The sequence below is a fragment of the Numenius arquata genome, chromosome 13 (genome assembly GCF_964106895.1).
Source record: "Numenius arquata chromosome 13, bNumArq3.hap1.1, whole genome shotgun sequence".
In the NCBI taxonomy this organism is placed as follows: domain Eukaryota; kingdom Metazoa; phylum Chordata; class Aves; order Charadriiformes; family Scolopacidae; genus Numenius; species Numenius arquata.
This window is the reverse complement of record NC_133588.1, coordinates 14,607,954-14,623,909: the sequence shown is the minus strand read 5'-3', so window position 1 is coordinate 14,623,909 and position 15,956 is coordinate 14,607,954. Positions and strand designations below refer to the sequence as shown.

The 15,956-nt window shown below is 42.3% G+C and overlaps 1 protein-coding gene across 1 annotated transcript in view; it reads left to right on the top strand.

The window, feature by feature from the left end:
• Positions 1-7,219: 7,219 nt before the first annotated feature.
• Positions 7,220-15,956, top strand: part of PLCG2 (phospholipase C gamma 2) — a 50,284-nt gene continuing 41,547 nt past the window's right edge. The window contains exon 1 of the mRNA XM_074157845.1: positions 7,220-7,427. Coding sequence (XP_074013946.1) covers positions 7,232-7,427 — 196 coding nt within the window. The 5' untranslated portion in view covers positions 7,220-7,231. The remainder of the gene's footprint in view (positions 7,428-15,956) is intronic.

Sequence of the window (15,956 nt, the reverse complement as noted above, 5' to 3'; positions counted from 1 at the left end):
TGAGAAAGTTAGTTTGCTTTTGGGAGGAGTTTCCCAAATTACTCCCACAACTTTCGCTGGATACAATGGATGTTTTCTTCTCCTTCTGACCTGAGCATCTGGGCAGCATTGCTGGTGGTGTTTGTTACAGTACTTCTTGTCTCTACCCCATTCCAGGTATCATTTTGTTTCAGTAGTTTCTGCATGTATGGGTGAAAATATTAGTAAAAAATAGTGTTTGACTGCTGTTCATCCAGTTATAAAGCTGACTGAAATGATGGAAAACTTTGTTTCCTCTCAGTAGAGTAGATTAGATTCTAGACTGTTAAAAGGCATGTCCTTTTCACTCCTTTGTGCCAGCTACCAGTACTGGAAGGAGGGGAGATGAAGAGAGGGGAGATCTCTGCCAGACTTAACCTCAGTGTTTGGGAAGCAGCATTTGGAACGTGGGGTCTGCCGCTGTAACGTGGACCGGCCCTTGCAGAAATGGCCAAGAGCTTTCTTCAGGGAAAATCTGTTCCTTGCAGACACTGTACTGTCCTTGGCTTTGGTTTCTAGGCATTTGTTTTGTACTCTTCTGAACTGGTGTGACTTGCTCCCTGTGATGGCTTTGATATTCTGCCTATGGAGGCAGGAATTTTCCACAGCTTTATCAGGTAGGTCTGGGACAAGACCGATACCTCAAATGTCATGGCAGTGTCTGGCCTTGACCTGGAAACAACCTGTTATGTCCCATCACTGCTCTCCTGAATCCCAAACTGGGAAATACTTTTAGTATTGCCGATCGTTAAGCTGAAGTGGTTGTGATTGTAGTGGATCCCATAAAGCGAGTCAATTTTAACTTGAAAATGTAACTCCAGTGATGCTGAAGTTTTAAAGCCTTTTCCTAAACTCGCTCCCTCAAGGCACCCTTCGGTCATTTCGTGATTCTCAGCCGAACCAGTGACATTTCCGCTTCAGATGAGCAGGAGAACACATAAATTTCAAGTGGATGAACAGCAGCCGGCCGGCCTGGAGAGGGGGACACACAGCGCCCCTCCTTCCCGCCTCAGGGGACGGCTGAGGGGACTGGGGACCGCGGCCGCGTCCGGGGCCCTGAGGAGACGACGGCAGCAAGGAGCTCGCCTCTCGAACCAGCCCCGGAGGAGGTGGAGGGGCGGGGAGAAGGAGCCCCGGCCCGGGGTCCCCGCTGAGGGAGGGCAGGCGACCGGCCGCCGCCGGGCTCAGGCAGCAACCGCCGCCTCGGCCCGGCCGGCCCCGCGCGCCAGGAGGTGGCCGCGGCGGGAGGGGGGGTGTCACGTGACCCCGCCCCTTCCCGGTTAGGGCAGAAGCAGAAGTGGGAGCCCCGCAGAGGCGCGGCGGGACGAGGCACCGGCACCGGTACCGCCACCCGCTGGGGGCAGCTCCCCGCCGCTGTGCAGGTGAGGGCGTCCCCGGGGTGGCCCGGTGAGGGGAGGCTGCCCCCGCCGGCCGGCTCTGCTCGGGCCCCTGCGGCAGCAGGTGCCGCCGGGCTGGGGGGGCGCAGCCTCGTCCTGCGCGGTTTCGACCCGGCGGGGACAGCGGCGTGAGGGAGGGTCTTGGGGGGGGGGGGGGGCGGGGCAGAGGGCTGTCGGCGTGAGGGGCTGGGTGAGAGGGCTGGGAGCGGGCGAGGGGCTGCGAGCTGTGAGGGAGGGCCGTTCCCGGGGACGGAGGGTGGATGGCCTGAAGGGGAGGAGGGAGTCGGGGGGCTCCCTGAGGGGACCCCGCCACCCCGCACCTTCCCCGCCCCACGCCGGGGTTCTGAAGAAGGAAGGAGCCCATGGCAGTGTCGGTGTGCGCCCGACAGCCGCCCTGCAGGGCTCTGCCCAGGGGTGAGGGCCGCAGCCCGGGCCCAGGGCTTCAGTCCCTGTCAGGCCCCATGGCAGGTGGGCAACCGTCTTGCTGTGGTTCCTTCCCCTGTTTTTGGCCAGACCGCAGGACTCCGAGGGCAGCAGCTGTGTGACAAAGCTCTGTGCAGCGAGCTGTGTGTTGATTGTTATTAATTATTAGCATTGTGGTAATGAGCTGGTGTTGCTGGTAGGTAGCTGTACAGGCGGTGTTGTGCTGAGGCGATGCCTGCTTGGGTGAGGTGATGTCGGACTCGATGATGTGAAAGGTCCCTTCCAACCTAGACAATTTTATGATTCTGTGTCCTAAATGCATCTAAAGGTAGAGCTAGGGGAAGAGGATGCAGCAATCCTTTTGCATAAGTGGAGGCTTCAGTGTCTGCAGCACATGGGAAAAACTTCAGAAATTGACCGGAGTCAAACTTCGGATTGCACTTCTTGGTTGACCTTGTGCGCCTGGAAAGCACCTGCTGTGTCATATGAGAGAAGTTAGAGTATGGATTCAGCAGTGCTTATCTGGGATGTTCTTTGTTAGCCTGTACCTTTATAGTTTGCCTTAACCACAGTTTTTCCTCTCTTTCTTTGTTTTATCATAAAGTTAAGAGTTGCAGACTGATCTTCAGATAAGAAGGGTTTGTTTTTGAAACTCTGAAGTACTGAAATGAAGTAAAACTAAATATACAGGTTTTTAGATAGACCAAGTAGGGTTTTTTTCCATGTCCGTGTTCACTTGGTTACTTCCAGTGAGTCTTTCTGACTTTTTAGTCCAAATTAGTGGGACTCTTCAATAAAAAACAATATAGAAACTACTCCTACACAAATAGTGACAAATGGCCCCAATTCTGCATATGGTACAGGACACCATCAAAGTTTTGATCCTGTAGTGCCTACAGTCAAGGGGGAATAGTCATCCATTCGTGTCTGTGTCTAAGCTAGAGCTTATGATGTGTTTTTCTGACTTTTAGCTCACTCGTTGAATCATATAAGTAGTGCTGGACCTTTCTGCTGTAGGCTGCAATAACTCTTTGGTTGAAGAGGAGTAATGCTTCTATTGCACGTAAGGCTGTCTTGTAGCTCATGCCCCACTGGTTTAGAGGTATCCAGATAATGGGGTAATGAGGGTCATTATGGACTTCTGCTGCATGAATGGGTAGAAATACTGTTGATTCAAATAGTTGTGCAGTGATGGGTGTGAGAAAGGCTGAGGGACGCCTGCGGGTGGGTGTAAGGAGACTCCTAGTATTAAAAAGATTGGGGCTAATATCAAGGGCTTCCATTAGTTCTTTCTGGAGGTGTAATGTGTTTTACTGTTAGGAAGCGCTCTTTGACGTTATTCTTAAACTGGAGCAGGTAGCCAAAACAGGAACAGTCAGTCAGATTGATCAAACATTATGATGTTCTTTCCAACTTTTACTGATGAAGTAGGTATCCTCAGCTACAGTGTTGTTTTATAGTAAGTTAAAAACTTGCCTTATGACTTAGAATTTAAGTTAGACTAAAAACACCATTCACTCTGGTTTTGAAGAAAGAGTTACTTTAAAAGGGGAAGTCCAGTATATTATATTCAGCGGAAACTGTTTAAGAAGCCACCTCTGAGAGGCAGTTCCTTTGTGCTAAGGGACTAATCTCTCTCTCAAAAAAAGCTACCTTGCCTTTTATTAAATAGTTTTATTTAGAAACTTCTTTTCATATTGTTCTAAGTCATGTTTCATTTTACAGCTACACGCTGTACTGTAAAAGGCAGAGCAGATGTGTATTTTGTTATAGTCTCCTGAAAAACTGTATACATTTAAAAGTTGAGGTTTTTATTATTGCAGTGAAGTGTTACTAAAATAGTTAAACCTTGTTCCAAATCATGTCATGTTCATTTTATTACAATTCTTAATTAAAAGAGCAAAGTGAGAAGACAAGGTTTCTTTTTTTTTTTTTTGTCGGAAAACCAGATACTGTACAAAGATTTTAATTTAGTTTTTTATTTTCTCCTCCTTTCAATTCTGTTATTACAAGTCATTGTAGCAAGACAAGACGACTGTGGCTGTCCTGTCAGATGCAAGCCCGTGAATTTAAATGATTATCTGATTAGTTCCTGGGAGTCAAAAAATACCTGTTGCGTTCTGGCTAAAATCTACCGTTGCTTACTGGCTTTAACAATTTGTCTGTTCCCTCTCAGTTGTGGGATTTGGTATATGTGTTTTTCAGTATTATAAAGAAAGGGTACTCCATTTTCTTATTGCAATAACAAGCTTACAGATATTAAATATCAAATAACCTGTATAATGCTTTGCAAAACATGGAGTGAGACATGGTTCCTGCTGTAGAGCACTTCAGATTCACTGTGGGCAATGCAGGAGAGGCCACCTTGCAGGTAAGAGGAGGACTGTGGTTTGTGTCTCTGTTAGCTTACGAAAACCAGTGTTTATCGAAGTGGTAGAATTTAAAAAGGAGTTGGAAAGATTGCACTGGACAGCTTCAAAATCAGATAGATTGCGCTACAAGCAGTTAGTGACATGATGGTGAAAGACGGTTTTGTGGTATTCATGAGAGAGAGCAGAAAAGAGCGCTCTAGTGAGCGGGTCAGAAGATAGTGACATGGGGTGAGGGGGAGGAGGGTTGGAAGAAGTTACGAAGGGGAAGCGAGAAGTGGCACGGTCGAATTAGCTATCAGCACGGAAACTGAAACTGCTTGTGATGGAGAGTAGTGGACTGAGGAGAGAGGAAGAGAACCGGAGAGATGCTGTGGCTGGTGGCTGCATGTGCAGAGAGATTCTTTAAACCTGTCCTGCTCAGGGATGTGGTTAAGGGGGATGGTTGGGAATCATGTGGCAGGAGCTCTTGCTACTTGTGTGAAAATGATACACTTCCTTCTTTGTGCATGGATGAAAGAGCGGGTTCCGGGGCATCCTGTTTGTAAATAATCTTGCTGAAGAGTAATCAAGCTTGTAATTAGCTGTTTGATGCAATGGCTTGTGGGAGACCAAAGCACAGAAACTTGTTAATATATATGAGAGCTGCTGCTTATGCATCTCTCTTTAGGCTGTTTTGTGCCAAGATTTGTCCTGAGTGTATGCACACAAATACCTGCCACCTGACCTGTGCGTAAGGAAAAGGAGATTGTGTAGAGCCATGAAGTTTTAAAGGTGCATAAACTGAGACTTTTTAGTTATAGCCAACATTTGTTTCAGTATTTGTATTTACTTATAATTTCCCCCCATTTTCCCCCATTTTCTTTACAGTTCCCAGAAAGGCAGTTAGCTGGTTTAAATTCTCATATAGGTCAGAGTGTAAGAGTTTACACAAACTGATGTCATTATTTCTTGTGTTATCTTGTCATTGGACTGCTAGGCTTCAATGATCAGCACTTCTTAGCTCCTGTTAATGTCATCTCCGTGATGTAATATCAAGAAGACAGCAGCAGTGGCTGCAGAGCCTTTGAAGCTTCTCACATTTCAGAGGTCTCTTCAGGCAGCAAATTGGATGCTTCTTTGGTAATACAGGGCAAGAAGAAGAACAAACCTGCTGCCGTTCACCATGGGGATGCCATTTTGGTTATCTGAAGATAGCATTGGGAATATATAAAAAAAATAATCCTGGGAGCATAGAAAGATTTTGAGTATGGTTCAAATCTGTTCCAAATTATCTCTTTTCTTGTGTTGATATCTAGATTGTCAGTACTTAGGACAAAATGGATTTCCAGATAATTCTTAGAGTAGTGGAAATTAAGTTATTGTCAGTTTCAAGAATGAAAGGTTTAACTTCCAGCTTGCATAGACCTCATGAGGTTCTTATGGAGCATAATTCTACAAATACCATAAAACAGTACAGAAATTTCTATAGGAATGGTGATTTCTGATAAGAGCTACTTCTGTCTCTATGTCAGTTAGAGAAAATCTCCATAAGCAAAGCTATCTCACTGTATATAAAAGAAATAAAAGCAGATCTGATGCTTGAAAGGAGTTTGGTAGGGTCAAAGTGTGCATTCTTTGATGTCTGAGGAGACTCCTGAAGTCATCAAATCAAGATAAATATAGTCAGAGTTTGAACTTTAAAGAAGTCTGCCTTTGGATCTACCAGTAATGGTTGCCATTTTCTCAGGAAAAAATATTATTGCTATTCAAAGGCTTCAGAAGTACATTCTAACTTCTTAGTGCTATGAGGTGCTGTTTTGGTAAAAGTGCGTTTCGACAGAATATGTGGTGTGCCTACATTTTACATTTGATGTGCATGTCTAATTTGTAAGTGATATACTTGCTACAGAAAACCTGCTAGGTATTGCAAAAGAGGATTCTCCTAATAATTGTACTAGGTAGCATTTTTGGCTGTCTAATCAAGAGTTGCTTGTGTAACCATCCCAGGGAGTAATCCTTCCTTGGCTGCCGGTTACACTGGGCACAGAAGTTGGAGGCTTGGTAAGTGAAATAAACTGCTACGGTCAAAGTGATTTGTGCAGTGTAATTGCATTTATGTTATTTTTTGGTTAGGAGAGAGTAGAAAATATGTCAGAAAATGCTACGGAGATACCAAATATTGCTTCTTTAGAAGAGGTTTATAACGTAGTTCTGCTTTAGTTTGAACAAATTTTTTTCCACGTTTCTGATACGTTCTTTAGTTTTATTTAGACTTAAATGCTTTCTTTGTTATGACCTAGGTGTTATTTTCTCTGGCATTTCAGTACTTTGCATTCTTTGTATTTTGCTCTTCTGTCCGTATTACTCAGGTATACTTACATTCGGTATTTCTTCCAGGTCTTCTTTCTTGGTGGTTCTCCTCCCCCCCCCCCCCGCCTTTTTTTCTGTTACAGTGCTGAGACTTCAGAGGTGTAAATCTGTATTCGTAGTGATGGAGATGGAGATGCAGTTACAGATGCGCATGCATAAAAGCATGTAGGGAGTTATGCCTCTTAACGTAACTTTTATGTATTTGGGCTAAACAGACCTTGGCTTACTTTATTTTGGTGTGGAACACTGCGTACTGCTGTGTTAGAAGCCTGAGGAAGCAGGTAGTGCTATGGTGCAGCTAGAAGAGAGGCATTGGTCTTGCTGAGAAATTTAGATCACAATTCATTGCGTGCAGCGGCTGCTCCACCCAGCTCTTTGTTTTTAACAGATTTTGCAGCAGCATGCCACCAAAGTGTCACTGGTACTGCCCTCTGTGAAGACTGTTCGTAATTTCTTTCAGGATAAAACAGCAAGGATGCTGTTAACGTTAGCCATGGATCTGCCTTGTATTTGAATGGGCAGAGTCTCTATTAGGTAGCTTTAACTTACACAAATGTGATCTTTAAAAAATAAAAACGCTGTTTTAAATATTGAATTTTCTGCCTTTTCTTTCTCTTTTCAGGACACTGAAAACCATAAAAGTTTGATTTAAAAAAAAAAAAAAAGAAAAAAATGCCCAGAAAGAGTATAGACTACGGAGTGCTGCCGGAGTATGAGAAAAGCCAGATCAAAAGGACCTTGGAGTTGGGAACTGTTATGACAGTATTCAGTCTTAAGAAGAGTAATCCAGAAAGGAGAACTATTCAAGTCATAATGGAAACCAGGCAGGTAGCATGGAGCAAGACAGCTGACAAGATTGAAGGTTTCTGTGAGTATTTGCAAAGTGTACCTTAAATTGGAGTTACTAATAAATTGATGTAGTTGTCGAATGTTGATTTAATGAGCCTTTGTTAATGTAATGAAGTTTTTGGCTGAAAAGAGTTTGGTAATTTGCTGAGAATATTGTGAATTGTTGCAATGTAGGTGAAGAATCTTCTGCAGCTGGTTATTTAGGTACTAACACTACTTCAATATGATTAACTTGCTTTTACCCTATGCCCTGTTCTCAAAATTTTCATCTTTGAATATGATGGTACTTGTGTTCTCTGAATTCTGTTTAGAGTGAAAGAGTTGCTAAAATTATGGCTGTTTCCTGCTCAGTGCAGATGTGTTTCTCTGGATGAATAAGTAAAATGGAGATACCTTTCCTTAGAAAACTCTTTCTAGACACCAAAGGCGTGGTAACAAGTGAGGATATACAAAGGCTAGGAAATCTGCTTAAACTGTTTCTGTCTTCATTGTGTGGCTCAAACCACGCACTGTCTAAGTACTGGAGATAAGACATTGACCTGGAAGACTTGAGTCGCCTTGTACAAAAGGAATTTTCTAACAAAAATGAACTGGGGAGAAAGCTCTGTGGATGTTTGGCATGCAGGGTTTCATCAGTGTATTGAAATGAATGACAGCAACACGTGCTTCCTTCTGTTGGCCTGCAGAGAGCTATGCAAATAGCTGAAGGAAGCAGGTCTGGGCTAGAGGTGACTGTGTTCAGCCATGCTTGGGCTTCTTTTAGTCAGCTTGCTATTGTTCTATACATGGAGACATTTTAGATGCCCTAATAGCTCTAAGATCATCTGAGGGAAATACTTGTAGATGCTGGCTACAAAATACCAGAGCTTTTTCTTCTGCCTCTTACTTAATAATGGCATTTCTTTGTATTCTGCATTGTCCTCATTTTAAACTGTTAAAAATAACCTAAAGTTTACTAGGTGGGCTATGGGACTACTTGTGGGGCTCAGAATCTCAGTGCTGCTCATCCTAAGTTACTTAGATCATCAGTGCCAAAAGATGGGCTTTACTTCTGATGACAAATGTTTTTCCCTTGAGGATTTGTGTGTTGTTTGTTTGTTTGTATTTTTATTTCCTTTTTTTGCCCCTGCTGTGCTTTGTATGTTGCAGTGTAGTATTAATACTTCATCAGATCACCTATGCTTTCAAGCCATTGTGTTTTGGTTTTTTTCCCTTTTATATTTCTTGGTATGCACACTAACTCTGGTATCAGTGGAGCCCCTGTCATTGATTTCAGTAGGGGAAATTTGCTCTATTTCTTGGATAAGAAGTAAGTTTTGGTGAGCATTGCAATGGTACTGCCCCATAGAGTCACCCGGCAAAAGGTTAGTGACTCTGATGCAGAATGCACGGGGTCTGGGGGAGTGAGGGCTATAAATAGGACTGGTATTTCTGACTGTGTGTGAAATAACTTTGAGGTGATATTTTCACAGCCTAATATTAAGCAGATAACTTACAAGGCTAGTCTCACCTGTCTGCCCAGAGAGTCAGTTGAGAGAATGAAAGGCTCCTCCAGAGCAGAGTTTAGTTCCTGGTCTCAATTACTGTCTGCTGGACTCTCTTGCTCTGGCCATTGAATATATAAAAAGCATAATAACACCAGCTTCCTAACTCTGAGGCAGTGTGGGTTTTTTGTGCTTTGTTTCTTTCATCTGTACAGTTGGTTTAAGTATGGGAGTTCTGTTGCAAAGCACTTAAATGTAAAAATGTAGTTTGAACTTTGAGAGGAATTTTGAGTGTAAAAGCACAGAAATAAAGGCACACTTTTTTGCAGGGCCATGGGTCTAAACCCCATGGTAGTAGATCTGCAGCTGGTGACAGATACCGTTGCCAGGAAAAATAAGCAAATCTTTTAGAAGTCTAGGGTGGACCAAGATCTTCCCCCGCCACTTTTCCTTGCTGTAGAACAGCCTGACTTAGAAGCTGCCTGGTGCTGGGGAGGGCATTAGGCAACTTGGATTATGTAGCAGGGGAAGGTGCGTGGTGGTGGGGGAATGCATTTTTCATTGAGAGATACCCTAGTGTGAGCGGGACCCAGTATGGCTTGGCTAGGGATTGTCTATCCATAGTTTTTACTGAGCATTGTACACTCATGGCTTTGAAATTTAAGAACTACAGATCTTGGTAACCATAGTAGAGCTAAACTAACTTTTGCTTTATCAACACATGAGAGAAGGAAGCTTCAGTTTCTTTGTATGGAGGGAATTGATTTACTTGTTTAATTTGTAATGGGCCCTTTTCTTGCAGAAACTAATTTATGCATACTAGATACATGACTGTGAAGCTGTGGCTTAGCAGCATGATTTATGGCAGTGTGTTGCTCAGCGTGTCACTTCCTTATGTTTCTGCTGTGTATTTCTATTGTATGTGTACCCTTTACAACCATGCGTGGGTCCCTGTGGTGGCCCTCGGGTTACACACACCCTGTGTTGTTTCTCACCATTGCCAGCTCTCAACAGGCTGGCCATACAGTGGACGTGTGTTGTACATCCCCGTGGTATCTGGAGGTCACTTCTGCCTCCACATCAGCTACTCTGCCACACTGTTTCTTTGCTGGGATACCGAATGGCCCGCAAACAAGTGTACTGTCACAGCTGAGATAGCGGTGAACTACTGGACAGCAGTGAAAGGCAGAGGGGAAGGAAGGGGTGGCCAGGAGTAAGAAGTGCTTGTCGGTGCTCTGCTAAGAGACATGTCTGTGTGGCCGGCACCTGGGGTTTGCTGCCTGAGAGTATATTTCAGTGCTACCAAATAAGGCCTTCCAAATTTCCTCATATTGTGGTATAGACATTTATATGCACATCAATAAGTGAGGGCCCAAACAGGTTAAGGTGTTTAAGCTTGTAGAGCAAGTAGGTGGCAAGCTGTAAATCTCCAGGAGGCTGATCCATGATGGGTATTTCATTCTTTATCAGACGCAAAGTGATCTAAGGACAATTATTAAGGGAAAGTTTGTGGCGACTAGAGTTTGATTAGTCACTGGAAAATATGTGAGTTTCTGCATACTCTTCCATGAATCCTTGTGTTAAGTGATGATTCACAGCCAGGGGAATTTATGCTCCAAGAAATCTGTGGTGCCTTCCTTGAACGTGCAAATGTGTATTTCTCACAAGCATACATGTTTCAAGGAAGATTGTGTTGAGGACATAAGATGATTTCTCTTTTTTTTGATTACCTAGGAATTTTTTTTGCAGGTGACCTGCTTTTGTAAATGATTTAAATCATATTTTTATCCCTTAACCTTGAGAAAAGAAAGATCATCTATTTTTTTGATGTTCTTGATTTGTTGCAAAATACTCAAGAAAAAAGTTATCTAGTGACCATTCAGTTGTCCAAGCACACAGCAAAAAGTAGGTTTAAAGGAAAAGGTCGTTTAGTGTATCAGTTGTAAAATGCTCTTTCTGTATGTAGACCAGTAGGTTAGGATATACTTAAAATGAGGCTTTTGATGCTAATAATATGCCTCAGCATAACCCATAGTAACCCTTGTTTTTTTCTTCAGTCCATATTTTATTAGTGCAGTAGGACTATCTTATACCTTTTTTCATTTTTAATAGAAAGGTATGACCAACAATACATAACTTTTTTTTTAAGGATTAACATGTACTGATAATTTCACATTGTCTTTCTTCTCCTGTTTTTTTCTGTAACATTTTTCCAGAGTTTGTAGAACAGAATGACTGTGGCCCACTTTTTAAATACATTTGCAATCTCAAATTCACTTAGTTTTATGGATCTTTCGTCTAACTTATGAAAAAGAATTATTAAAGTTTATTAAGTTCACTTGAGATATTCTTCCTGCTGAAAAGAGGTGTTACAAAATTTGTCTTCTTGAATATGATTTAAAAAAAACACCACAAAAACCCATAAAACCATGTTTAATTTTCATGTTTCACAGGTATATTAAGAGAGGGAGTGAATAGAAACAAAGAACTAACTTAATAAATTCATGTTATGTGTAGAATTAGAACCTGTGGAGCTGCTCTGTTTTTTCTCGATCTGCAAGATTTCACTGTGTTTGTGTATTCAGATTGTGTTACATTGCCAAGCAGAAATCCCTAATTTCTGCAAAAAGTTGCAGCTGGTTATTTAACGATGAAAGCTCATTGGAGAAGCAGTGCATCTATAATATAGTCATGTAGATAACAGGACCAAATCAGGCTACATACAATTTACAGGGTGAGGTGAAACGCAGGGATGTGGCAATCTTATGTATGTTGCCACAAGTGGTGCTGTTCTAGTTAACAAGGGTTGGTTTTTCTAATCTTTATTGTTGTATTTTATGAATTTTATCCTGTAACATTTTCCCTGAAATTAATTTTTTTCCAGTATTGTTTTTAAAATTTTTCCTAAATTGACCTGCCAAAGAGAGCAAATTTTGGTTCCGTGCATCCTTTTGGCCGTTAGATACATTGGAAACTTAAAAAACCTGACACCTAAGTTATTATTTATGCAAGTGGCTTACATTCCTAAATGTAGATGGGGGATCTTTTTTTTTTTCCATAGGTTAAACAGCTAAGTCATTTAATTAGTAGAATTGTTAATGCCAATGTGAACTTCCTCTGCAGTGGAAAACTTGTTTTTTTCCCTTTGGAGAAGATGGTATCAAAATTTACAGCATCTATACCTTTCTGGGTGAAGTAATGAGTATCTACGTATTTTGCTGAGGAGTGTGAGTTGAGTGCTGCTTCTTGCTTGAATGTTAGACTTAACCTTGCTAATTTCTAGTAATGACTTTTTCTTTTTTTTAGTCCTAGCAGAATTTCTTTCTGAATTTCCTTACTATTTCAGACATAAAATAATAAATAAACTTAACTCACATTGAAAACCCCAAGTCCATATTCTGTCATTTTCTTTCTGTATTCTGAATACTGTTAAAAACCAGTATGTCTTTGCAAAAGTGAATCCACTTCTTGCTTTTTGTGAAGCATCTTTTCAAAGGAACATTAAAATTCACCTTTTTTCTCTTCTGAAATGGCTGTGTTTCAGTTGCTACTCAGGGGACCTTTGTGTAAGTCTTCAGCTGAGTATTTAGAGCTTGGTTTCCGTGGTCAAATGAAAAAATGAACGTGTGTAGCCTTTAGCTGTTTTCAAATCATTTCTTCCCTTTAGCAGCTCGGTTCTGCAATGTTTAATGCTAACTTAGAACGACCAGACTTCCTGTCGTGGCCAGGCAGCAAAACGGGGATGGAATGAACCTCACAGACTTGAGCACCCCGAATGTGGTTGATCAAAGTGAGTGAGAGATGTAGGTATGCCAGTATGCTTTACCCAAAGTCAAAATTTTACATGGCAACATTTTTGGGTTGTTTTGTTGCATGGACTAGAATGTAAACTTTTATGGGGACATGTTTAAATTTTACCGTATTCTTATCTCGTTTTGTGAAAGTGCCTTTGAATTTTTAATATGAAAACAATAGCCATTTGAGATGTATGGCCACTTGAATTCAGAGCTCAGACTGGGAAGGGCTCTAATATATTGTTGCTCTACTGAGCAGTGAGAAGTTATTAATTTAATGGTAGTTTGTTGTTAGTGCACGACAGCTCTGTATGCCCTGGTTACTTAAAAACCTCTGGGTTTAAAAGATGCACTTCTCTAAAGCTTACGTCAGTCACTGTCACAGCTAAATCCCCAGAGGACCCCTTGGAAAGGTAGTCATGTGTGCTTTCTCAAGATGCACCGCACCGTTTCTCATGTTCCATCCTTTTAGCAGTGTTTTCAGATAATTTTGTGGCTTACCTGTAATGACTTCCTTGGGCCACTGAATGTCTCACTAAATGTCACTGTTTGTATGAGGTGAATTACTTTCCATGCCACATCTGTACTGTTGTGCTGAAGGAGATTTCTGCTTTCTCTCGGAGAAGGACATGTTTCGTTGCTGCTCTGAGTAAAACAGGCTTTTAAGGCACACCTTGTATAGTTAATCTTTAATTCTGCAGAATTGAGAACAAAGCCATTGTCCTCACTAACCACCATGCAGTACATTTGCAAGAGGGTACTAAAGGCTTTCTTCATTCACCGGGCGCTCATTTGCATATAGCCTGTGTTGCAGGGGGCAGTCTCTGCCTTCCTGAAATGAACCTTCTTTGGAATATTTTGTAATGCAAATTGTTGAAAAAACATGCAGATTCTGAAAACTGGTTCTTAAATGCAGAATGTTGCCTATACATATATATATACACACACACACGAAAACTTGAATGTATTCGTATAGAGAATGCCCACCTGATGTCTCGGTCCACAGCACTTGGGTGATCAGAGTCCCTTATTTTCCTCTCTGAAACGTTGCCAGTAGTTTCCCTTTAGCCTTCTTGAGACTTATGGAAAATACCTGCTGAAGTAAGTAATGCTCATGGCCTGACTTCCAGTTCTAAGCCTCCTTTGAATATCTCTGTAGGCTTTTTCTTCTCCTCCATTTAGTACATAACTCTGAGTTCTAATCAAGCATCGTTTGTGGCCGCTGACACTGAAAGATTCCCAGGGACTTTGAATTGGAAGCCCAATCTTACAAGACTCTCTAGTCCATAATGCCAGTCTCACCTGAACTTTTCCACCATTTATCAGACTTTTCTGTGAAGGATACCTTGCTAGGTGGACAGCCTCTCAGGTTTTCTGACTTACCCCATTTATATACAATCTGCCTGACTTTCCAGCCTAAAATTACCTGATTTGACCGAAGCCGATCTATGCAAACATGCTTCCAAACAGTGAATTTACACGGGCACTTCCAGCTAATGTAAGGTGTTCTGCTCTTGGCATTGGCTGGTTTTAAGCAGGTCCGTTCCCTTACCCACTTGTCTGTTTGGTTGCTGAATGATTGTGCTCCCAACCAGAGGTGGGTGTTGCGTGAGCAGCAGGTGGACAGAGGCAGAACTTCTCCCTTTGAATAGCAGTGCTGGTTTGTTCTCCTCTGGAATGAGGAGCACAGGGGCTGTTGTGTACAACAATGTAGTTTTTTTTGCAGTTCTGTTCGTGTCGTTCTCTACCTTATGTCTTGTCTTCTGCTCAGCTTGCACAGCACGTACTGTAGTGGAATCTAAGCTCTGTTTTAGCGTCTGCCTCTTAAGTGTAACTGAAGGGAAGGTAACAGCAATTCATACCTGTAAGTGTGGGACTAAATGTGATCACTACTGCCAGGTTATTTGAATGGAGATCAGTGGAGATGCTGAGGATCAAAAGTTTATTGTTAAGTGTATGGCAATAAAGAGCTCTTGCAGGCGCTTTGGAAGGCACTGAGCAATTAATCTGTGCAGTCTTTGGAAAGTAGCTATGTGGTAGGGTAATGATCCATTCAATTAACTGATTTGCCGAACAACACACAACAGCAGGAGCTGAGGTTCAGCAGCTTCAGGCTCTGAAGTGCCAGAAATACTGCATGTCCAGATCAGAGCCTGAGACGGGATGGTAATTGAAGGTGCCTCGGAGTCCAGTCTTGTTAAAGAGCCACTTGCGGGAGTTGTCAGAATCAATAGGTGACTGACGAGGCTGCCAAGGAGATCCTTTTAACCTGTGGAAATAACCACACAGAAGAGTGGATGAAATGTAAACTAGTATTCTAGGGTTTTTAGAGTGGCACTAGACTTCTAAGCTGTTTGGCTGGAGACTGAATGCGAGGTGAGTGTCCTCCTTGTCTTGCTGGGTGTGAGTCAGCTTCTCTACAGGGCATCCTTTGATTTATGTATGTTTCCTTGGGAAGTGCATTAATCTTCTTGCACTATTTTATGGAAATCGCATCTGCAAGCCTATTGGATTTGATCTGACACTGCAAGCTGCGTGTGTCCAGGTCTGTGCTTTTTTCAGGTGTGTCAGGCCCCAGGAATACCTGTCTGTGAAGCCAGGGCAGGATGTGGCTCTGTGAGTTGCAGGTGGGATTGAGAAGGAGGAAGGCTCCAGGACTTTGAGGCAGTAAGAAGACAGTGTCTGAGGTGCTGTGCTTGTAGTTCTGGCACAGGCATGAAGTTACATTTTAATTGTTCAGTGACAGATTGTGCTATAAAAAGTTCACAGTAACTGCGTAACAACTAAGTTGGTACAGTGGATTTACTATTCTGAGTCTGAAACATGTTGCAGTTTTTTCCTGGCCTGTTCCTTTCTTCATTCCGTTGGGATCAACCATTTAGGACTTCAGTGGGCATCATGTGGAGGGTGCCAGGCGACTCCAGCCTACCCGGGGAGAGGGCAGAGCTTAGTGCAAGACCAGGATTGATGCTTGCTGTGCATGTCTCTCTTTTCTCCCCTCTGATTTTCTGCTTAGGATTTTCTTTCAGTAATATGGAATAATACATCCTAAACGACACTATAAAATGTCATTAAAATATATGCAGGTAGTTTCTGTTAATTTTCTGAAACTATAACATATATTATATCTTTTGTTCTATAAAATCTAAAGAATATTTTTGCTTTGTACATCTGTTTCATATATTTATTGAAGTAAATGTAACAGTATCTTGCCCAAATTTTGTAGAACATATATAATAGGTTACCTGAAAAATACAGGAATGTAAAATT